Source organism: Coenobita brevimanus, chromosome 84, assembly GCF_032717465.1.
Source record: "Coenobita brevimanus isolate Jiangsu-jjx chromosome 84, ASM3271746v2, whole genome shotgun sequence".
Taxonomy (NCBI): Eukaryota; Metazoa; Arthropoda; class Malacostraca; order Decapoda; family Coenobitidae; genus Coenobita; species Coenobita brevimanus.
The window spans coordinates 1,667,361-1,692,360 of record NC_137037.1 but is presented as its reverse complement, the minus strand read 5'-3'; the positions used below and the strand labels follow the sequence as shown (position 1 = coordinate 1,692,360).

At 44.5% G+C, this 25,000-nt stretch overlaps 1 protein-coding gene across 5 annotated transcripts in view; it reads left to right on the top strand.

The window, feature by feature from the left end:
• The window catches only part of Obsc (Obscurin), a 543,345-nt gene that overhangs the window by 415,617 nt on the left and 102,728 nt on the right, over positions 1 to 25,000 (top strand). For all 5 annotated transcript variants that reach the window (XM_080280411.1, XM_080280415.1, XM_080280412.1 and 2 more), the window contains 6 exons: positions 4,729 to 4,949; positions 6,652 to 6,827; positions 15,537 to 15,724; positions 16,599 to 16,713; positions 18,218 to 18,393; positions 23,088 to 23,202. In XM_080280411.1, coding sequence (XP_080136537.1) covers positions 4,729 to 4,949; positions 6,652 to 6,827; positions 15,537 to 15,724; positions 16,599 to 16,713; positions 18,218 to 18,393; positions 23,088 to 23,202 — 991 coding nt within the window. The remainder of the gene's footprint in view (positions 1 to 4,728; positions 4,950 to 6,651; positions 6,828 to 15,536; positions 15,725 to 16,598; positions 16,714 to 18,217; positions 18,394 to 23,087; positions 23,203 to 25,000) is intronic.

The following is a 25,000-nucleotide window of genomic DNA, read 5'->3' as shown; positions in this document are numbered from 1 at the left end:
GGTGTAGTAAACCAAAGTACATTCAATTTAACTGGGCGAAATTCGTCTTTTTCCAACATACATCACGTTACTCAGTGGCAGAAAAAGACAATATCATGGCTCAGTATCCTTTCCATGGCACTTCTTCGTGACTAGCACCATAGTCGAAGTGTTAATTATGCTACAGCTCAATATTTAACAAGGAGAGATGGCAATTTCACGCCAATTTAAAATGAACAGAGTATGTTAATTTTGTCATTCTATCCTCAAACGATTGTTAACATTTGTCATTCTCTCTTCACACGATTTATGTCATTTTAATTCACGATTTTTGTCATTCTATCTTCAGGCTATTTATATTTTTGTCATTCTATCTTTATTCGGTTTTTCTATGTCACTCTTCCTCCATATCATTCTCAATTCCAGTTCCTCACTCTCCTTCCTCCCTCCCTGGAATCCTTTACTCCCCTTCCTTCCTCCCTCCCTCCAATCCCTCACATTTCTCCCTCCAATCCCTCCCTCTTCCTTCCTCCCACCCATAGGGGTAGCTCCCACCAATCCCTCCCTCCCCTCCCTGACTCCCCCCAGTCCCTCACCCTCCTTCCTCTCCCTATCCATCCCTCCTTTCTTCCCTCTTCAGTCTCTCAGTCTTTCCTTTCTCCCACCAATCCCTCCCTCTTCCTCCCTTCCTCCAATCCCTCCCTCCCACCAATCCCTCCCTCTTCCTCCCTTCCTTCAATCCCTCCCTCCCCTCCCTCCCTTCAATCCCTCCCTCTTCCTTCCTTTCTCCAATCCCTTCCTCTCCATCTCTCTCTCCAATCTCTCCCTTCCCTCCCTTCAATCCCTCCCTCTTCCTCCCTTCCTTCAATCCCTCCCTCCCCTCCCTCCCTTCAATCCCTCCCTCCCCTCCCTCCCTTCAATCCCTCCCTCTTCCTCCCTCCCTTCAATCCCTCCCCTCCCTCCCTTCAATCCCTTCCTCCCCTTCCTCCCCTCAATCCCTCCCTCCCTCCCTCCACTCCATCCATCCTCCCTTCGGACAGGTCTTCCTCTAGTTTGATTTATGGCCCTCAAGGGATAGCTCCCCCCCCCTCCCTTCCCTTCTCTCTCTCCCTCCCCCCTCCCTCCCTCCCTCCCCTTCCCTCTCCTTCCCCTATCCCTCCCCTTCCCTCTCCTTCCCCTATCCCTCCCCCTCCCATCACCCTCCCTTCTCCCCTTCCACTCACCCTTCTCCCTCACCCTTCTCTTTCTCCCTGTCCTTCCCCTCTCCACCTCCTCCCACCATTATTTTAGGTCAAGGGTCTCTCTCTCTCTATCTCTCTGTCTGTCTGTCTGTCTGTCTCTGTCTCTGTCTGTCTGTCTGTTTGTCTGTCTCTGTCTCTGTCTGTCTGTCTCTCTCTCTATCATCATCATCATTATTATCGTATTCTCTCTTCCTCATTCTAATGCTGTATTAACCTTACATATACTTCTCATCCAAGCATCATCCCATTTTTCCATATCATTCTAATCCCTACATCCTTCCATCCTTCCCTTTTATATCTCCATTCTCCCTCTCTCCCTCCTTCTCTATCTCTCCATTCTCCTTCCCTCCCTCTCTCCCTCTCTATCTCTCCATTCTCCTTCCCTCCCTCTCTCCCTCTCTATCTCTTCATTCTCCTTCCCTCCCTCTTTCCCTCTCTATCTCTCCATTCTTCCTCTCTTCCCTCTTATCTCTCCATTCTCCTTCCCACCCTCTCTCCCTCTCTATATCTCCATTCTCCCTCCCTCTTTCCCTCTCTATCTCTCCATCCTTCCTTCCTCTCTCTCTTTCTATCTCTCCATTTTGCCTCCCTCCTTTCCTCTCTATCTCTCCATTCTCCTTCCGTCCCTCTCTCCCTCTCTATCTCTTCATTCTCCCTTCCTCCCTCTTTCCCTCTCTATCTCTCCATTCTCCCTTCCTTCCACTCTGTCTCTCTATCTCTCCATTCTCCCTTCCTCTCTCCCTCTCTATCTCTCCATTCTCCCTCCCTCTCTCCCTCTCTATCTCTCCATTCTCCTTCCCTCCCTCTCTCCCTCTCTATATCTCCATTCTCCTCTCTCTCTTTCTATCTCTCCATCCTCCCTTCTTCTCTCTCTTTCTATGTCTCCATTTTTCCTCCCTCTTTCCCTCTCTATCTCTCCATTCTCCCTTCCTTTCTCCCTCTCTGTCTCTCCAATCTCCCTTCCTCTCTCCCTGTCTATCTCTCCATTTTCCCTCCCTTCCTCTCTCCCTGTCTATCTCTCCATCCTCCCCCCTTCCCTCTTTATCTCTTCATTCTCCATTCCTCCCTCTCTGTCTCTCCAATCTCCCTCCCTCCCTCTCATCTCTCCCGTACCAACCACCCCATTGCTCTTTAATCTAACCCTCATCAAATTACACAGGTGATATTCTCAGGTGATAATCCCATGTGCTCTATATCTGGTAATTACAGAGCCTCGGGGTAAGAATAAGGCATAGAGGTTATAGAGGTGTGTGGTTTATTCTCGTGTTTTGCGGGTACGGCTCTATCAGGATTAATGTTCCTTATTTTTTGTTATGCAAGGAAGAAGGAACCTAAGGCCAGGGGACTGCAAATTGTTCCCTCCAAGAAAAAAAACAAAAACACAGAGAGCCAAATGCAAGACCCAAACATGGCCTAAAATTGCCATCTGTCTATCTTGAATACCGAGTTGTAGCAATAAATAAACACCTGAGTATGATGCTAGTCACGAAGAAGTGCTATGAAAAGCCTGTAGAGTCGGATCACTTTTCCTGCCACTGAGCAACGTGAAATAATCTGCAAAAGGACGAAAATCCTGACCAAGTTTGAGTAGGAGTTGTAGTGTGTGGATGTGGTGGTGTGTGTGGATGTCATGGTGTGTGGATGTGGTGTTTGGTGTGTATTTGTGGATGTGATGGTTTGTGGATGTGGTGGTGTGTGGATGTGGTGGTGTGTGGATGTGGTGGTGTGTGGATGTAGTGGTGTGTGGATGTGGTGTTTGGTGTATATGTGTGGATGTGATGGTGTGTGGATGTGATGATGTGTGGATGTGGTGGTGTGTGGATGTGGTGGTGTGTGGATGTGGTGGTGTGTGGATGTGATGGTGTGTGGATGTGGTGGTGTGTGGATGTGGTGGTGTGTGGATGTGATGGTGTGTGGATGTGATGGTGTGTGGATGTGGTGGTGTGTGGATGTGGTGGTGTGTGGATGGATGGTGTGTGGATGTGGTGGTGTGTGTATGTGGTGGTGTGTGGATGTGGTGGTGTGTGGATGTGGTGGTGTGTGGATGTGGTGGTGTGTGGATGTGGTGTTTGGTGTGTATTTGTGGATGTGATGGTGTGTGGATGTGGTGGTGTGTGGATGTGGTGGTGTGTGGATGTGGTGGTGTGTGGATGTGGTGGTGGGTGCATGTGATGGTGTGTGGATGTGGCGGTGGGTGCATGTGATGGTGTTTGGATGTGGTGATGTTTGGATGTGGTGGTGTTTGGATGTGGTGGTGTTTGGATGTGGTGGTGTGTGGATGTGGTGGTGTGTGGATGTGATGGTGTGTGGATGTGGTGGTGTGTGGATGTGGTGGTGTGTGGATGGATGGTGTGTGGATGTGGTGGTGTGTGTATGTGGTGGTGTGTGGATGTGATGGTGTGTGGATGTGGTGGTGTGTGGATGTGGTGGTGTGTGGATGTGGTGTTTGGTGTGTATTTGTGGATGTGATGGTGTGTGGATGTGGTGGTGTGTGGATGTTGTGGTGTGTGGATGTGGTGGTGTGTGGATGTGGTGGTGGGTGCATGTGATGGTGTGTGGATGTGGCGGTGGGTGCATGTGATGGTGTTTGGATGTGGTGGTGTTTGGATGTGGTGGTGTTTGGATGTGGTGGTGTGTGGATGTGGTGGTGTGTGGATGTGGTGGTGTGTGGATGTGGTGGTGTGTGGATGTGGTGGTGTGTGGATGTGGTGGTGTGTGGATGTGGTGGTGTGTGGATGTGGTGGTGTGTGGATGTGGTGGTGTGTGGATGTGATGGTGTGTGGATGTGATGGTGTGTGGATGTGGTGGTGTGTGGATGTGGTGGTGTGTGGATGTGGTGGTGTGTGGATGTGATGGTGTGTGGATGTGGTGGTGTGTGGATGTGGTGGTGTGTGAATGTGATGATGTGTGGATGTGGTGGTGTGTGGATGTGGTGGTGTGTGGATGTGGTGGTGTGTGGATGTGGTGGTGTGTGGATTTTACATTTTCCAGCACAGTCCTCACTAACTCACAAACTATCTCTGTCAGTCTCTCTCTCTGTCTATCTATCACGCACAAATCTATTTATATTTTCTCCTTGTACATGATCTTCTGTCTTAATAATTATACATCTTGATCTAGGTATCAATTCCCTTTCAACAGCATTTTATCGAAACTGTATGCCAAGTTTTAGCAATGTTAGCTTTACTGTAGCGATTTTGTACATGTGTCTGTGCCTAGCGACTTTCTAGCCCTTTTTTAAGAGCATATTTAGCAACCTATGTGGATCTTCTTTTCAATAATTCTAGTCTCAACCATTTCTCACGCCCCTTCACCTCCTCCAGCCATGAAGCCTTGAGTTTTTTACAGATTTTGACCAAGTTTTAGCGACTGTGGTTCTTGGATTAGCGATTTTATAGACATATTTTGTGCTTTGCGACATCCGAGTATTTTTGAGGGCAAGTATGGCGCCCTCTGTAAGTCTAGTCGCAGCCATTTCTTACGTTCCCTTCATCTCCTCCTCCTCCAGCCGAGAAGCCTTCAGTGATAGGTGCCTTGGAGGACTCGAACTTCTGCCTCGAGGATGACGTGACCTTCACCCTCCGCGCCACCGGCCTGCCCCTGCCCGAGTGCCACTGGAAGAAGAACGACATCCCGATCAAGGCCGACGAGAAACACGTCTTTACCAACCCCGAGCCAGGCGTGTACTGCCTCACCATCAAGGACATCAACGAGAAGGACTACGGCGAGGTGAGAGAGAGAGAGAGAGAGAGAGAGAGAGAGAGAGAGAGAGAGCAGGGTATAATAGAGAGAGATGGTCAGTTCTTTTTCATCCCCAGTCCTTGTGTCTACTCCCTCATCATTAAGGACTCAGTGAGACAAACTACTCAAAGGTAAGAGAGAGAGAGAGAGAGAGAGAGAGAGAGGTGGACTGTGAGAAAATCAGTCTTTACTTGCCCAAACCTGAACCATGAAGGGAAGAGGGAGATGCAGAAGGATGGAGTTATGGGGAAGAAAGAATCGGGATAGACAGAGGCGAAGGAAATGAAAGGAGAGTGTGGTGAGGTAAGGAAGGAAGAGAGGGTAGGAGAGAGGGCAGGAGGAACACATACACCCACACCCACACACACACACACACACACACACACACACACACACACACACACACCTCTTACAATCCCAAACCTTCCACCATATGCACCACCATCACTGAACTCAAAAAACACAATGTCGAGAGAAACAAGGAATGAAAGACAAAGATTAGCCATTCAAAGACTATTTTTATCAATATGTGGTTTTTGAGATGATTTTATTTACCTTCTGAGACAGCCTGAACTCCCTTAGCCTCCTGTAATTCTCATCCAGGTGCTTAAAAGTCTACCATTAGCTGGGGAAAAATGCTTGAGTTTATCCTATCATTAGAGCCACAGTGTCAGCCTCGTTTTCTATCCTCGTCTGGGGTAAAATAATTGAGTTCTTCGGGGCATGAGAGGGTATAGAGCCAAGAGCGTGTTCTTCCTCGTATGGAATCAGATGGCATAGAATTGTAGACCTGTTCGCACGATGAGAGGGTTAACGGGGACAGTAATAAGTCTCAAGCTGCCTAACACCTCGTCCTTAGTGATTTATTTTTGGCTATAGGTGGTTAATATCCTTCTGTACGTATTTATGCAGAGTACTGCAATGTAGGAAGGATTTATATAACACAGAATAGGACAGTAACGTACAATAAGCAAAATAAATCGCTTAGGAAGAGGAGTTAGGGATTTTCCTTAACCGACAGGAATACTGGCTTAAGTCACGCCCTAACACCTCTTCTTAAGCTATTTATTCTGTTTTTTACACCTTGTCGTCCTCTCTTTGGTTAAATAAATCCTTCTAATATCGCCACACTCTCCATAAATAAAACACTGAAGGATACTAGTCAGCTCTACCCCAAAATAAATCGGTTAGGAAGAGGTGTTAGGGAGCTTCGACAATACACCCCTCGTTATTCTATTTTTCCCTATCTTCTAAATAAATAAGCTGCAATCCGATGCTATAGGCCATTCACCTTAAATTGGCCCTGATTTTTGTCCCATTGCAGCTTATTTCACGAAGCCCAGTGGCAGAAAAAGACATATACTGCGGCTCTACATCCTCTCTATAGCACTTCTTCGTGACTAGCATCATATCCTACTATCAGTCCACTTAGATGAGGATTCAAGATGGAGATATGTCAATTTTAGGCCAAGCTAAACGCATTTAGAGTTATCCATGAGGGGGTATAGAGCTCCCCTGTATAGAGTTATGAGTTATGGAGCCTTCTTCTCACTCCCCTGTATAGAGCTCTCCATGGATAACTATAGAGCCCTCTTCCCACCCCCGTATAGAGTTCTTCATCGCCTTCTTCTGGCTTCCCCGTATAGAGCTCTCCGTACGCAGATATAGAGCTTTCTCCCCCCTTCTCCAGGTGTCCGTAGCAGCGAGGAGCCTTGTCGGTGAGAGCACGTCCTCGGCAAAGCTCACCCAGAAGAAGCTCCCGTGCGAGGTGGTCAGCGGTCTCGATAACGTGACCAACGGGGCAGAGGGCGAGGACCTGACCCTATCCGTGACCATCAAAGCTTCCCCCAGACCTGACTACACCTGGTAAGAGAGGTCACGGGATTTGACCTGACTTCTTTCTCTAATTTCTCTCCTTTTTTTAAATTTCGCTTCTCTCTTTAATTTCTCTTCTTTCTTCCTTTCTCTTTTCCATTTCTCTTTTTCCACTCTTCTTTCTTTAATTTCTCTCTTTTTTTTTATTTCTCTTCTTTCTTCCTTTCTCTTTTCTATTTCTTATTTCCCTCTCTTCTTTCTCCATTTTATTTCTCTTTTTCCTCTCTTCTTTCTCTTTTCTATTTCTCTTTTTCCTTTCTTCTTTCTCTTTTCTATTTCTCTTTTTCCACTCTTCTTTCTCTTTTCTATTTCTCTTTTTCCTCTCTTCTTTCTCTTTTCTATTTCTCTTTTCCCGCTCTTCTTTCTCTTCACTGTCTTTTTTTTTCCCTTTCTCTCCTCTTTCTGTTTCTCTTTCCTTTCTTTTTCTCTTCTTTCTTTCTCTTTCTCCTCTTTCTGTTTCTCTCTCCTCTCTTTTTCTCTTCTTTCTCTCTTTCTCTCACTTCTCTCTTTCTCTCTTACTTTCTCACTTTGACTACACCTGATAAGAGAGGGCACGAGATATTACTCTTTTTCTCTTTTCTTTCCCTCTTTTCTTTCTGTCTTCCCTCTCTTTTCTCTCTCTTTTTCCTCTTTCTTTCACGTTGCTCTCTTCTTTCTTTCTCTTTTCTTTATATTTCTCTTCCTTTCTTTTCCTCCTCTTCTTTCCGTCTTCTCTCTCTTCTCTCTTTCACGTTGCTCTCTTCTTTCTTTGACTTTTCTTTACTCTTCTGTTTCTCTCTCTCTTTCTCTTTATTCCTCTTTCTCATTTTCTCTCTCACCCTTCTTTCTTTTTTTGTCTCTCACTTTTTTCTCTCTCTTTCTTTCCCTTCTCTTCTCGTCCTTTTCCTTTCTCTCTTCTCTTCTTTCTCTCTCTCTCTCTCTCCTCTCACTGCTTTCTTTCCCTCTTACTCTATCTTTCTCACTCTTACTATTATTATCAAGGCGTCATACACACCTGACTACACCTAGTAAGATAGCTCTCTCTCTCTCTCTCTTTCTTTCTCTCTCTGTCTCTGTCTCTCTCTGTCTCTGTCTGTCTGTCTGTCTGTCTGTTTCTCTCTCTCTCTCGTATTTGGTAACTTTATTCATGGTACCTTCTGGGTATGGGTCGTAAGTCCTTTTGAGGTACTACTTGTTCCCATAACTCAACTCTTTATCTATATGTGTGTACTTTATTCATCCCTCTTTTATTTCCATCATCCTTCCTCTCTTTCTTTTATTTCATCTCTTTACCATTCTTTCTCTCTTCCCTCTCTCTCTCTCTCTCTCTCTCTCTTCTTTCTTTCCCTTCTCTCTCTCTCTCTCTCTCTCTCTCTCTCTCTCTCTCTCTCTCTCTTCTTTCTTTCCCTTCTCTCTCTCTCTCATCTTTATTTCTCTCTTTCTAAATTTAATGACAGAAAAAGAGATAAAATGAAAATAAGGGCAATATTAAATAAAGAAGACGACAGAGAGAGGAAAATACGAGGCAGAGATAAAGGAGAAAGAGATACAGATGAATAGTAAAGATGGAGAGAGAGAGAGAGAGAGAGAGAGAGAGAGAGAGAGAGAGAGAGCGATTGAGAAGGAGAGAGAGAGAGAGAGAGAGAGAGAGAGAGAGAGAGAGAGAGAGAGAGAGAGAGAGAGAGAGAGAGAGAGAGAGAGAGTTTACAGAAAGGAGAAAGAGAGCGATTGAGAAGGAGATAGAGTTTACTGAAGAGAGAGAGAGAGAGAGAGAGAGAGAGAGAGAGAGAGAGAGAGAGAGAGAGAGAGAGAGAGAGAGAGAGAGAGTTTACAGAAAGGAGAAAGAGAGCGATACAGAAGGAAATAGAGTTTATTGAAGAAGGAGAGAGAGAGAGAGAGAGAGAGAGAGAGAGAGAGAGAGAGAGAGAGGGAGGATAGGAGAGATGGGGGGAAGAAGGGGAGGAGAAATGAAGAAATAAAGAGTAGGGAAGAGTGAAGGGAAGAGGAGGAGGAAGACGAGGAGGAGAAAGAAGAAGAAGAAAGAAAGGAGGAAGAGGAGGAGGAGGAAAAGAAGAGAGAAAGGAGGAGGAGGAGGAGGAAGAGTAGAAGAGATGAAGGAGGATTACATAGGATTACACAGGAAAGCAAACAGCAACAGACCTTATGGTCCTTTCGAGGCTGCTTGTTACAGAGAAAACTATGACTACAAGATCTAACTCTACGTGCTGATGGATAAGGATAGTAAAGCAAGAAGACTTTCCCCACCACCAAACCCTCCAGGAAAAAGTGAGAAAAACCACCATGCAGCATGGAATAACTGACATGGAAATTTCATAGGAAAAACTGGAAAGGGAAAGTGACATTCTATAATAATTTATCTATAAGCTACCCGACTCAGTAACCTGAAAGAGAAAATAAACAAATAAAATAATAGTTACGGCATGACATTATAAACTGGTTACATTGAGTTAAAGGGAAGTCTGTGGACATAACGTGGAAGCTACACAGTGCACAGTGTGGATGTTTAGGGGTGGTGCGGCAGCCTTGCCTGGCGCTTGTAAGGTAGGCAGCAGTCAATCAGGCCCTAGCTCCGTTCACTCCACTGAAACAAGGAACTCTCCCATGTGGGACAAGTACACAAGTTTCCTCCTGAAGCAGTGACCCCTGGTACATTAAAAAAAAACCCGATGGTGGTCACTTGACTAACAGGGACCCTCAGTGATCCACAGCCCATCACATGTCGAAAGTAAGAGTAGTGACCGTTAACTCAGGGTTATCTGTGCAGATCCTAATCTGGCATTATATTGCCTTCTTTGCATTGGGGAGATTGAAAAATATATACGACGGGTGTCTTAGATAAAAGGGGGCTGCACAGTGCATAGTGTGGAGGAGGAGGAGACGGAGGAAGAGAGACATGAGTGATACCGCATAGTGTATTACAAGAGTGACGGCAAAAGTGAATGTTATATACCCTGTGAGGTTGTGAGATGAAAAGCAGAAAGATCAAAAGCCTTTACTGCCTTTCGGGTATAAAGTCTACCTAACAACTCTTCCTTAGCGATTTATTTTTGGCTACGGCTGGTTGATATCCTTGTGTACGTTGTTTATGCAGAGTGTGGCGATGTTGGAAGGATTACATAAGACTAGGAGAGTAACGTGTAAAGATAAATCGCTTAGGAAAAGGTGTTAGGGAGCCCACTATTTATCATTACTGCTGAGCTGTAACAAGATTTTAGTACTAGATTATGCTGCTAGTCACGAAGAAGTGCTATGGGAAGAATGTGAATTAAAGGATGCTGCTAGTCACGAAGAAGTGCTGTGGGAAGGATGTGAACTAGGTGATGATGCTAGTCACGAAGAAGTGCTGTGGGGAGGATGTTAACTAGATGCTGTTAGTCATGAAGAAGTGCGATGAGAAGGATGTGAACTAGATGCTGCTGCTAGTCATGAAGAAGTGCTATGGGAAGGATGTGAACTAGATGATGATGCTAGTCACGAAGAAGTGCTATGGGAAGGATGTGAACTAGATGATGATGCTAGTCATGAAGAAGTGCTGTGGGATGGATGTGGACTATGATGATGCTAGTCATGAAGAAGTGCTATGGGAAGGATGTGAACTAGGTGATGATGCTAGTCACGAAGAAGTGCTGTGGGAAGGATGTGAACTAGATGATGATGCTAGTCACGAAGAAGTGCTATGGGAAGGATGTGAACTAGATGATGATGCTAGTCACGAAGAAGTGCTAAGGGAAGGAGGTAGAGTTGACACTGTACTTCTGTCCCTGAAATTCCCGAAAAATGATGCTAGTCACGAAGAAGTGCTACTAAGAGGAAGTAAACCCGTGACACAAAGTAATGGGAAATAGGTTACCTGTAGACTAAAATCTCCATCAGGTAGTACTGAATGGAGTATACTTATGAATGACTATCAGACGGATTTCATGGCTTTCCCTCCACTCAGATGATGAAGTTATTTTTTTTTTTAGGCCACAGATAGACGATTTTTTTCATGCGTAAGGTATATATCTAGAGTGACAGGAATTTTGAAAAGATGTCTCCGTTTTGAAAAGTCTCCCCCTAAAAAGAAAATGGTACAATATTAATAAGAATGAGAGAAAAAAACATGAGGATAGGAATCAGGAGAGACAATTTGTACGTCTATCTATCTATCTATCTATCTATCTGTATCTATCTGTCTATCTATCTATCTATATACCTGTAAAAAGATAGATATTGGTATTGGTGTAGGTATAGGTATAGGTACAGACACACACACACACACACACACACACACACACACACACACACACACACACACACACACACACACACACACACACACACACACACACATCCATATCTTAGCCCCAAAAAAAGAGGTAAAAAAGTTTTGGAAAATAAAATGGTCCTGGAATTCCAAATGTTCCAGGAGATGCGTCCCTGGATGTTGTATGGAAGGTTCAAAATATCTGCTGAACATATATTGAACAAGTAGCAGCAGGACTGGATAGATGCTGGAGCTTCAGGGCCTTCATATGGGGCCTTCACTTAAGTTTGGTCATGTGGAGAGAATGAGGGATGAGAGACTGAATGTGAGGGTGTATGTGAGTGGATGGGGGTAAGGGGAGGGGAAGACCGAGGATGAGATGGTGGGATTGGGTTCAGGGGTGTATGAGAAGGGGATATGAGTTGCAAATAGGGCAGCTTGATGACGACGGACAGGCGGACATGGAGGCGATTTGTCTGTGGTCACTCCTTCCGGGATTAAGACTTTACGAAACTCTACGGTTGTGAAATTGGAGGTCCACATCCCTAATTCGTGGCTTCAGTAAAATCGCAAAAGTTGACTGGACTGAAGCACCTGATTATCGAAAATCGTTAGTGCGGACAGACGGACGGGGGCGCCCCTTAAGATGCTCCTGTATCTAAAAGGCATCATGCGTAGACGTGGCTTGCGTTCTTGCCGTATTAATGACTTCATATTTGGGGGTGGTGGCGACCATCATCCACTCACTTGATGTAGTGCTGCCTACTTCTTCCTTAGCCTTTATCATTCTTTTTCTGTGCCTGCCCTCCTCTCTTCCTATTTCTCCCATCTTTCCTGTCACTTCTTATTGCTTTTCTTTCCTTTACAGGTGGCTTTACATTGAGTGACAAGCCAAATGGTTTCCTTTAAGCCAAGAAACCATTTACAACGCTGGGTGGTAACCATATAACCAAACCATACGTGCTGCCTACGTGTCAACAAGTGGGTTGGTGGAGGGTTAGTGCCCCTCCCCGTAAAACAAATAACTCAGAGTCAAATGGCCACCCCTTACGGGATTATGGCGTCTGGCAATAGATAGATAGATAGATACTTAAGAGGGGGTTTGGGAGGGTGAATTGGCTTTGCGTTTATCGCTGTGTTCTTATCTGAGACTGTAGTAGTAGTAGTAGTAGTAGTGATTGTAGTAGTAGTAGTAGTAGAAGTTGTTTTAGTGGTAGTAGTAGTAGTGGCAGTAGTAGCAGTAGTAGTGGTGTTAATAGTAATAGCAGTAGAAGTGGCAGTAGTAGCAGTAGTACAAGTAGTGATTGTTGTTATTGTTGCAGTAGTAATAATGGTAGTGGAGGTAGTAGTGATTTTTATTATTGTCGTAGTAGTAGTAGTAGTAGTAGTAATAGTAATAGTAGTAGTAGAGGTAGTAATAATAATAATAATAATAATAATAATAATAATAGTAGTAGTAGTAGTAGTAGTAGTAATAGTAGTAGCAGTAGTAGTAGTAGCAGTAGTATTAGTCGCAAATCCAGGCTCATTTGAACGTGAACCCAGTGGACTGAAGGCTGAAATTTTCTGTCTCCCGCATCCACCATCCTCCTTTCGGGGGATAGGGAGTGAGCTGAGGGACGCTTGTATCAACGGGCACATCCTCCGCCCGGTTATATCAGTGCCACCGCGTGAAGGCGTCCCTCTCCAGTGCCTGAGGGTATAAGATCAGGGGCTTGAAAATAGAGATAGATTGAGAGAGAGAGAGAGAGAGATTATGTAAAAGGCTTTGAACGTCAGAGTGGATAAGTTCTATGCAAATCCAGGCAAAATATGCAAGGGATAAGATCAAAGTGGGCAGAGGGAGAGAGAGAGAGAGAGAGAGAGAGAGAGAGAGAGAGAGAGATGCCTGAGGACATTCCTTTTAAAAGCCTGGAGGTCAGAGGCAGAGGGAAATACGGACTGAGAGAGGGAGTTAGTTCCAAAGTTGACCTCTCCATGATCGTCACAACTCTGATATTCGATTACAGATTCTCTCTCTCTCTCTCTCTCTCTCTCTCTCTCTCTCTCTCTATCTATCTATCTATCTATCTCTCTCTCTCTCTCTCTAAAAGCTAATTATTATATTATTATTAGGCTCCTATGACTCACTCTAAATCAAATAGAGTCTTTTGGCGTTGGAGTCCTAGAGCTATCCCTACCAAGAGAGGACTAAGAGAGAGAGAGGTAACCACACTAAGATGAGAAATAAGAAGAGAGGATGAGTAAGAGGCAGGAAGAGATGAAATGATGATGATGATGATGATGATGATGATGATGGAGAGGACTGGGCAGGAGAAAGGGAGAAGGGATTTTAGCGAAGAAGGAAATGAAGCAATGGATTAAGGAAGGTAGGGATGAGAGAGAGAGAAGGAAGGGAGGAAGGAGAGGAAAAGATAAAGACGAAGAGAATGAGGAAGAAGGATATGATGATGATGATGATGATGATGATGATGAGAGGAAAAGAGAACAGAGAAGGACTGAAGAAAAATGAATATAATGATGAGAGGAAGTAGAAGAATGAAGAGAGGAAGATGATGATGATGACAGAGACGATGTAGGGGAAAAGGAACCAAAGAATGAAAGATGATGATGATGATGATGATGATATGAATAGAAGGACAAACCACAGAATGATAGATAATAATGATGATAATAATAATGATAAAAATGATGATGATAGAGGAAAGACAGAAGGGCTGAAGAAAGACTAATATAATGATGATAAGGGAAGGAAGCAAAAGAGAGGATAGCAAGGGAGGAGGCCAGGGAAGCAAATAATCTCTCTCTCTCTCTCCCTACTCACTTTCTCTCACTTTCATACCCTCTGGATTATTGTCCCCTCTTACACTTTCGTCTCTTACTCGCTCACTTTCACCATTTTTCACAGTCGAATATTCTCCACTCTCTCACTTGCTTCTGACTTTCACCAATTTTAGCACTGAGGTGGTTTGGCCATGTGGAGAGGATGGAGGGTGAGAGACTGACGAAGAGAGTGTATGTGAGTGAGGTGGAGGGGGGAAGAGGGAGGGGGAGGCCGAGGATGAGATGGAGGGATGGGGTGGAGAGGTATATGAGAGAGGGGGGTGTGAGTTGGGAGCAGGGCAGTGAAATGGCGGGGGACAGGGCGACGTGGAGGCGATTTGTTTGTGGCCACCCCAAACGGGATTGAGGCGTCTGGCAATAGATAGATAGATAGGTAGAATATTTTCCCCTCTCTCACATTCTCCTCTTACTCGCTCACTTTCTCATTTTCTTTCTCTCTTCCCCCTCCTTACTTCTTTTTCCCTTCCACACCCACGGGGGGGATTTACTGACAAGGAAAACAAACAGAGAGAGAGAGCAACATCCGGCCCATCATATCCTGCCTCCCACATCCACACCCACACCCACACCCACACCCACACCCACACCCACACCCTGCCTCCCACATCCACACTCATATTCTGCCTACCAACATCCACACCCACACCCACACCCACATTCTGCCTCCTACACCCACACCCACACCTACGTCCACATTCACACCCACATTCTGCCTCCCACACCCACACCCACACCCACACCCAAATCCACACCCACATTCTGCCTTCCACATCCACACCCACACCCACACCCACACCCACACTCACACCCACACCCACATCCACACTCACACCTATACCCTGCCTCCTACATCCACACCCACACCCACACCCACACCCACATCCACATTCTGCCTCCCACATCCACACCCACACCCAGACCCACACCCACACCCACACCCACACCCTCGTATACCTTCTGGATTTTCACACTGTCTTCCTGTTGTCTTTTTCCCATACGTTCATTAGTTTCCACCTGTCTCTCTCTCTCTCTCTCTCTCTCTCTCTCTCTCTCTCTCTCTCTCTCTCTCTCCCCCTTCCCTACCTTACATGCACTCTGCCTTCCTACTTCCTCGTTCGCTCTCCCTCTGCCTTCCTTCCTCCTCATTTCACTCTCTCTTCCTCTCTCCTCGATTCTTTCTCCCTCTCCGCCTCCTTCAGTCTTTCTCTTTCCTTATATTCATTCTCCTTTCCTTTCTCTACCACTCACTTTACCTCCTCTCTCCTCCTCCAGTCTAACTCCTCTTTCCCTCCACTCCTTCTTGTCCTCCTCCACTCCTCCCTCTTCTCTCCCTCCACTCTCCCTCTTCTCTCCCTCCACTTTTCCCTCTCTCTCCCTCCACTCCTACTTCTTGTCTTCCTCCACTCCCTCTTGTGTTTCTCCACTCCTCCCTCTACTCTCTTTCCACTTCTCTCTCTCCCTCCACTTCCTCACTCTCCCTCACTCACGTCTCTCTTTCCACTCATACCCCATTCCGCTTCTCTCCTTCCATCCCTCCATTTTCTCTCCCTCCACTTCCCTCTCTCCCTCCTCTCTCTCTCCCTCACTCAAGCTCCTCTCTCTCCCTGCAGGACCAAGGACGGGGACGTGGTGGAGGCCTCGGAGAAGATAAAGATTGACAAGAAGAAGAAGTCCTACTGCGAAGAGACGATTTCCCTTACCATACGGGAGGCAGGATCTATTGACTCCGGCCAGTATCGTCTCAAGGCTAATAATGAGCTTAATGAGATCAGCACTGAGACAGCACTCATCATCAGGCGTAAGTATGGCTGGGGAAGTGGGTGTAAGTAGGCGTCAGTAGGCTGGTGTTAGTAGAAGAAGAAAGTGGACTAGTTTTGTGGATCTGGCTTGTCTCAGGGTTAATAGTGAGATCAGTGAGATTAGCACTGAGACAGCACTCATCATCAGGCGTAAGTATGGCTGGGGAAGTTGGTGTAAGTAGGCGTCAGTAGGCTGGTGTTAGTAGTAGAAGAAGAAGATGGAATAGTTATGTGGATTTGGATAGCTTTAGGATCAGTAATGAGCTTAATGAGATTAGCACCGAGACAGCGCTTAATTCAGGCGTAAGTATGGCTGGGGAAGTTCATGTAAGTAGGCCTCAAGGGGAATTTGATGTAAGTAGACGTCAGAACAGCTTTGCGTATGTAGATGTCGAGGGACTTCAATGTAAGTAGGTCTCAATGGGGGATTTTATGTAGGTAGGCTCATAGTCTCGTCGGTTAAGGAAGCTCCCTAACACCTCTTCGTAAGCGATTTGTTTTGCTTATTACTCCTCACTTTCCTCCGACACCACCATACCCATAAATAACACAGAAATGTCATTGACCAAAATCCAAAAATGAACTGCTAAGGATGACGTGCTAGGGAGCTTCCTTAAATCGAGGAGAATACGGACCAAAATATTACAGAAGTGGTAAAGCATGTATTGGCAGTCCTGTCGCTGTGTATGAAATTACTTATAAATACTTTTGTCTTTACTAGTACAAGGACCTTGCACTTTACAGAATTACTACTAAGGTGAAAATTGACGAAAAACAAAATGGCCATTGATAACAGTTAATTGATATAAAGATTCGTGTATCCTAAGATTTAATTAAGACCTGTGATGACCTCTTGACCTGGTGACCCCACAGCCGAGCGAAGGAAGCCGAAGGTCACCAAGAAGCCGTCGGAGCTGAAGGTGATGGAAAACAAACCTGGAATCTTCGAGGCTAAGATTGTAGGCTTCCCCAAGCCGGAGGTGAAATGGTGAGGAGAGAGAGAGAGAGAGAGAGAGAATAATTCGTTCATTTTTTCCGTCCTAATACATAGACTTTATTGTGTGTGTGTGTGTGTGTGTGTGTGTGTGTGTGTGTGTGTGTGTGTGTGTGTGTGTGTGTGAGAGAGAGAGAGAGAGAGAGAGAGAGAGAGAGAGAGAATGATTCGTGTGTGTGTGTGTGTGTGTGTGTGTGTGTGTGTGTGTGTGTGTGTGTGTGTGTGTGTGTGTGTGTGTGTGTGTGTGTGTGTGTGTGTGTGTGTGTGTGTGTGTGTGTGTGTGTGTGTGTGTGTGTGTGTGTGTGTGTGTGTGTGTGTGTGTGTGTGTGTGTGTGTGTGTGTGTGTGTGTGTGTGTGTGTGTGTGTGTGTGTGTGTGTGTGTGTGTGTGTGTGTGTGTGTGTGTGTGTGTGTGTGTGTGTGTGTGTGTGTGTGTGTGTGTGTGTGTGTGTGTGTGTGTGTGTGTGTGTGTGTGTGTGTGTGTGTGTGTGTGTGTGTGTGTGTGTGTGTGTGTGTGTGTGTGTGTGTGTGTGTGTGTGTGTGTGTGTGTGTGTGTGTGTGTGTGTGTGTGTGTGTGTGTGTGTGTGTGTGTGTGTGTGTGTGTGTGTGTGTGTGTGTGTGTGTGTGTGTGTGTGTGTGTGTGTGTGTGTGTGTGTGTGTGTGTGTGTGTGTGTGTGTGTGTGTGTGTGTGTGTGTGTGTGTGTGTGTGTGTGTGTGTGTGTGTGTGTGTGTGTGTGTGTGTGTGTGTGTGTGTGTGTGTGTGTGTGTGTGTGTGTGTGTGTGTGTGTGTGTGTGTGTGTGTGTGTGTGTGTGTGTGTGTGTGTGTGTGTGTGTGTGTGTGTGTGTGTGTGTGTGTGTGTGTGTGTGTGTGTGTGTGTGTGTGTGTGTGCAGTTTCAAAGTATTTCAGACCTTATTGGTATACACTTTATTTTTAGAAATACATTTTATTTTCCTTCATATTTGTTCTTAGGAAACTTGTGCTATTGTCCCCCCTCCCAGTGGCAGTATTTCCGGGTAGTATTTCCGTATTACTGTACCTTATTATACACTTCTGTTAAAAATCTTGATCAATAAATACTGATACATACCACAAAATTATCTCACTACTCCCATACCACACCATAACCCACCACAACCACACTGCGATGACCACACTGCTATCACACTACCCAACACAGCGCATTATCACACCTCACACAGACCACAGCTACAGCCACACACACTTATATCTCCACAACACCCACACCTACACGCACACACCCACACAGCATCAAGTACACCCCTATAGACACAAATCCAACTACAACAACTCAACATTAGCCATACACTCTAACTACACAAGTCACTCACAGCAGTCACAACCCCCCCGCATAACCACAACACACCAACTACACAACAACCATACCCACACCACAACCACAACAACCACACAAGCGATCACGCACCATCCATAATAACCATAGCCCTCTCACTACCCTTCCTCCATCTCTTTCCACCAGGCTGAAGGACGGCCGCCAGGTGTACCCCACAGACATAATCGATACGGGCATGACAGCGGACGGCATCTACTACCTGGAGTTCAAGAATGTCAGCATGGAAGATGTCGGCCGCTACGTGGTGGTGGCCTCAAATGATCTTGGCTCCTGCGAGGCTGAGACTTCACTGACTGTTATTCGTAAGTACTTCTTAATTGCCTTTTATAGCCTTTTATAGTCTTTTATTATCTTTTTTGGTCTTTTATTTGTCTTTCATAGCTTTTTATTGCCTTTTGTAGCCTTTTATTCCCTTTTATAGCCTTTTATAGCATTTTATTGCCTTTTATAGTCTTTTATAGCCTTTTATAGCCTTTTATTGCCTTTTATAGCCTTTTATTGTGTGGATGAGTGGAGATGTATAGTTGGGATAATACCACATCTCCTTTACCTCTCACCTGTTCTGCTGGTACTGGAGAGGGATGCCTTCAAGTGGTGGCACCAGTATGACCAGGTGGCAGAGCATCCTCCAAAATGAGGATGATGGACTGTAAAGGAAAGGCAACTGGGGCCTGTGGTTCACTGGGTTCATGCTTCAGATGAGTCTAAGACCACAACAGCATCTGTAGCATAGCCTGGATGAGTACAGAACCTGGTGATCATGTGGTTAAAATATCTAGTCTTGCTTGGGTTTAGGTCCGAAGGCTTCTCGATGATGTAATGCTGCCAGGGTTGGTGATCTACGTGGGCTCCTATACCTCGAAGGGGTATTATAGGACTGGCTGTTACCAGAGCAAAGAAGCTAAAAGACTGCATCCAGACCAAATGCTTGCTGGTGCCTGTGGTTGCCTGCGTGTTTTGCATCACTGTGACCTATGCAACTGGCCTGACTAGATGCGGACAGGAGCGGACAAAAACTTGTATGATTACAATGATGCAGAACTGCCGTGCCAGCAAGCATATGGTGTGGATGCGACTTAACGCTTGAGTGGAAAAATGCTGCGAATATTCCTCTGTAAACCAATTCATCCCAAGTACATTATTTAAACTCAATTGATATTTCCCTCCTCTCGTTACCAGACATATTAAACTTAGGAATGGCCTTTAGCTCCTCCAGTTCAGAAAATCTCTAGGAAGCCAAATAAAAGAGTCTTAAAGCAACAAGAATGAAATATAAAGTTCGTCGTTGTAGGGAATGGATTAATTATGTGGGTTAGCGAAGTGAATTAATTTGTATCCTTTTACAGCTGACCTCAGTGAAAGAGAAGCTCTCGTGTAATAAGTATGGTGAATAGCGTAGGTGAGTTTTTATTACCCTTTTTTAACGTTGCCTTGGCTCCCACTCGACATTAATTAAACATTCCGTTTCCTGAGGCCCACAGTCTTGCTACGCCCACCAGATGCCGTATAATCCTTGCTACTGTCTGCGATCTATTTTTGAGAAGGATGAGAAAGGCTGCTCTCGGAATATCAACAGGTGTGCGAGTCAAATATTTATGGCAAGGCAGGTAGGGGAAGGAGCAGGTGAGAAAAACCTGTAGATGATCCATATGAGAGGAGGGTGTGAGCTGGGAGCAGGGCAATGAAATGACGGGGGACAAGGCAACATGGAGGCGATTTGTTTGTGGTCACCCTTTACGGGATTAAGGCGTCTGGCAATAGATAAATAGATAGATCCATTGCGACAAGTGGAAATGTTGGCTGGGAGAGAGGCAGGTTAGAGCCTGACTTTCTGATTTTCTCTAACTTTTCGGGCTGCACAAAACCCATTTTCATAGAGTTAGAAAAATAAGTGATAGAGCCATAGGTATAAATCTCTCTCTCTCCTCTCTCTCTTTCTTTCTCTCTCTCTCTCTCTCTCTGTCTCTCTCTCTCTCTCTCCCAACATAGCAATCCATACAGCACGATTAAGAGGTTAAATAATTTGGTTTAGCTGCTATCCCCTTTTCCCACTACCTTAGCCTAAAACTGCCATCTCTCCATCATGAATGCTGAGTCGTAGGAATACATTAGCACTAGAATAGGATGCTAGTCACGAAGAAGTGTTATGGAAAGGATGCTGAGCCGTAGCTAAATCTCTTTCTGCCACTGAGCTACGTGAACTGAGCTGCAAAAGGACGAAAATCTAGGCCAAGATAAAGAAAGAAAAATTACACCACATACTTGAGATTAATTTTGAAGGTCACCCTACAATAGCACTTTTCTTTTTCGTTTCTCTCCCTCTCTCTCTCTCTCTCTCTCTCTCTCTCTCTCTCTCTCTCTCTCTCTCTTTTACCTGATGAAGATTCCTAACCTCTTTTTGCTCAGTTGATGGCCAGGTGTAGTCTGATTGGAGGCTTATTTTGACTAGTAACCAAGGAGACTCATGCCAAACCCACAGAGGTCACTGAATTCCAGGCAACGAGGGCAGAGTAATTACGTTGTTAGAATGACCTACTTGCGTCAGGTCTAATAATTACCACGTATGGAAAAGGGATTAATTAAGAGTGTACTATGGGGGATTAATTAGGGTGTACTATAGGGGATTAATTAAACGTGTACTAGAGAGAGAGAGAGAGAGAGAGAGAGAGAGAGATATTAAGCTGAAAATTCCCTCATCATAAAAGGGATATGAGAAAATCACTCCAAAGGAAATTTAATAACCCAGAAAAGCCAGTTAATGACTTTGAGAGAGAGAGAGAGAGAGAGAGAGAGAGAGAGAGAGAGAGAGAGAGAGAGAGAGAGATTGTGCCAGAATACTTCGTTCACCTTAGCACAGATCCATATTAACAGGTAGACGAGAAGAGGCGAAAAATATTCCTGATAAATCGAATAATATCACCAAAATAAAATAAAGGAATAAAGGAAGAAGTAAAGGAATCAGTAAAGAAATAAATACATAATCTGGCGCTTCTCTGAATTAAATAAAAATGTCATCGGCCGGAAAGGGTTACCTGGCTTGTTGAATAACCCCAGTCTGTCTTTCCGAGCTAACCCATCAACTGCAGGCAAGCAACCGCCACTGCAAGGCCGTCCCATGCAGTTATTCGTTGCTCCCCTGCGATAGACAACGCCTCACCACAGCGAGGCGCGGGGAAGAGTGTGGAGGCTTTGTTCCCGGATGGACGCCGTATTTGCGTCTCCATCCACTTAACAGGAGCACCATTATAGGCTCCACATCACCCCATTATTTAGTTATATGGTTACCACCCAGCGTTATAAACGGTTTCCTAGACTGCATGAAACCATTAGACTTGTCACTCAGTGTAGAGCCACGTGAAATGGAAAGACGAGTAATAAAAACTGACAGGAAGAGTAGGAGAAATGGGAAGAGAGGAGGGCAGACAGAAAAAGATAGTTGAGGGTGAAGGAAGAAATGGGCAGCACTACATCAAATGAGTGGATGATGGTCGCCGCCTCCTAGCACCAAGAAAGTAAATGTGAAAAGGAAGTAGACAGCAGTGATGCAAGGAAGGAAGGAAGGAAGGAAGGAAAGAAGAAAGGGGTGGTAATCTCGTAGGTCAAGGAAGCTCCCTAACACCTTTTCCTAGGCGAGTTATTTTGCTTTTTACACCTTACTGACCAATTCTGTGTTATATAAATCCTTCAAGCATCACCGAACTCTGCATAAATCGCGTACAAAAGGATATTAACCAGCCTTATCAAAAAAATAAATCACTAAGGAAGAGGTGTTAGGGAGGCTGCTTACCTGACGCGAATACAGATGTCGATGATATTTTTGTGTCATATTATTGCTGTCAGTAGGGGATTAGATAGATAGATAGATAGATAGACAGAGATGGAGATAGATGAATAAAGATGGAGATAGATAGACAGAGATGGAGATAGACAGATAGACAGAGAGGGAGATAGATAGACAGAGATGGAGAAGACAGATAGACAGAGATGGATATAGACAGATAGACAGAGAGGGAGATAGATAGACAGAGATGGAGAAGACAGATAGACAGAGATGGATATAGACAGATAGACAGAGATGGAGATAGATAGACGGAGATGGAGATAGACAGATAGACAGAGATGGAGACAGATAGACGGAGATGGAGATAGATAGACAGAGATAGAGATAGATAGACAGAGATAGAGATAGATAGACAGAGATGGAGATAGATAGACGGAGATGGAGATAGACAGATAGACAGAAACAGCTTTTACGTCTTTAAGATCAACATCCTATTCTTTACTTCCCCATTCATCAGTCACTTCCTCCTCATTCATCAGTCACCTCCTCCTCATTCATCAGTCACTTCCTCCTCATTCATCAGTCACCTCCTCCTCATTCATCAGTCACTTCCTCCTCATTCATCAGTCACCTCCTCCTCATTCATCAGTCACTTCCTCCTCATTCATCAGTCACCTCCTCCTCATTCATCAGTCACCTCCTCCTCATTCATCAGTCACTTCCTCCTCATTCATCAGTCACTTCCTCCTCATTCATCAGTCACTTCCTCCTCATTCATCAGTCACCTCCTCCTCATTCATCAGTCACTTCCTCCTCATTCATCAGTCACTTCCTCCTCATTCATCAGTCACTTCCTATTCATTCATCGTTCACTTCCTATTCATTCATCGTTCACTTCCTCCTCATTCATCAGTCACTTCCTCCTCATTCATCAGTCACTTCCTCCTCATTCATCAGTCACTTCCTCCTCATTCATCAGTCACTTCCTCCTCATTCATCAGTCACTTCCTCCTCATTCATCAGTCACTTCCTCCTCATTCATCAGTCACCTCCTCCTCATTCATCAGTCACTTCCTCCTCATTCATCAGTCACTTCCTCCTCATTCATCAGTCACTTCCTCCTCATTCATCAGTCACTTCCTCCTCATTCATCAGTCACTTCTTCCTCATTCATCAGTCACCTCTCATTCATCAGTCACTTCTTCCTGCCCACAGCGCCTCCTTCCAAGCCGGAGTTCCTGCAGAGTCTGCGGGCCAGCAAGGTCATTCTAGGCTACCCCGTCAGGATGGAGGTCAAGTTAGGAGGGTCACCGCGCCCCGAAGTGCAATGGTGAGTATATGTGGGTGGTGTGTGTGTGTGTGTGTGTGTGTGTGTGTGTGTGTGTGTGTGAGGGGGTGAAGGGTGGGGAGTGAATGAGTGAGTTAATGTGTGGGGGGGAGAGGGAGTACGAGTGTGTGTGTGTGTGTGTGTGTGTGTGTGTGTGTGTGTATGTATTTGTGTGTGTGTGTATGTGAGAGAGAGAGAGAGAGAGAGAGAGAGAGAGACGCAAAAACTACAGGCAACATACATTCATGAGCAATATTTTTTCAATGTGTGTGTGTGTGTGTGTGTGTGTGTGTGTGTGTGTGAGAGAGAGAGAGAGAGAGAGAGAGAGAGACGAAAACAATAATATCAAACACAGTAAAAAAAAAAAAAAAATCTTCCACAATTCTTCACCGCCTCTGTGTCTGTCTTCCATACTTCTTATTTCTCCCCAGACAAGAATATCCCTCCCTCTAATACTCCTCGGGTGCCTTTCATATTTCTACACTATAATGACAATGATAATAATAATAATAATAATAATAATAATGATAATAATGAAAGTGATGATGATGATGATGATAATAATAATAATAATAATAATAATAATAATAATAATAATAATAATAATGACAGTAATAATAAGGATAATAATAATAGTGATGATAATAATAGTAATAATAATAGTAATGATAATAATAATAAGAAAATAATAATAATAATAATAATAATAATAATAATAATAATAATAATAACAATAATAATAATAATAATGATGATGATGGTAATAATAATAATAATAATAATAATAATAATAATAATAATAATAATAATAATAATAGAAGACTTATTTACCACGAAAGTTAGGGAATATTTACAAAGTATTGCATAATATCCTGACTTACAGTTTTAACTAATTATTTTATCATTACAAATTGAAAGGTAAAAATTCTTGAAATCAACATATATTTTTAAAAACTGTATAAATAAGATAAAGATGAGGTAATATGAAGTTAATCTGCTTTATAATTTGTGGGATGGAGTTGAGCCCTACAGCATGAGAGAATAAATCACTTGTAACAGGTGTTGATGGATGGAGCAGGTGTAGGTAAGCAGAACTCATTAGGCGGTGGTTTCCTAATTGGATGATACAGGTGTGTGTGTGTGTGTGTGTGTGTGTGTGTGTGTGTGTGTGTGTGTGTGTGTGTGTGTGTGTGTGTGTGTGTGTGTGTGTGTGTGTGTGTGTGTGTGTGTGTGTGTGTGTGTGTGATCTACCCACAACAAGCTTACACACACACACACACACACACACACACACACACACACACACACACACACACACACACACACACACACACACACACACACACACACACACACACACACACACACACACACACACACACATCAATACCTTCTCTCTCTCTCTCTCTCTCTCTCTCTCTCTCTCTCTCTCTCTCTCTCTCTCTCTCTCTCTCTCTCTCTCTCTCTCTCTCTCTCACACACACACACACACACACACACACATCAATACCTTCTCTCTCTCTCTCTCTCTCTCTCTCTCTCTCTCACACACACACACACACACACACACACACACACACACACACACACACACACACACACACACACACACACACACACACACAACACCATCTTCGAGCAAATAGCATATATCCATGAATCTATAGCCATAATACACCTACCTATACACTGGGTCCCATACACCATCACACAGCCATACACTAAGACATATACACGTGCATTTATACGTCAAAACTAGCCAGGAAACATGAGAGGAAAAAAAATCGATGCATGTCTTCCT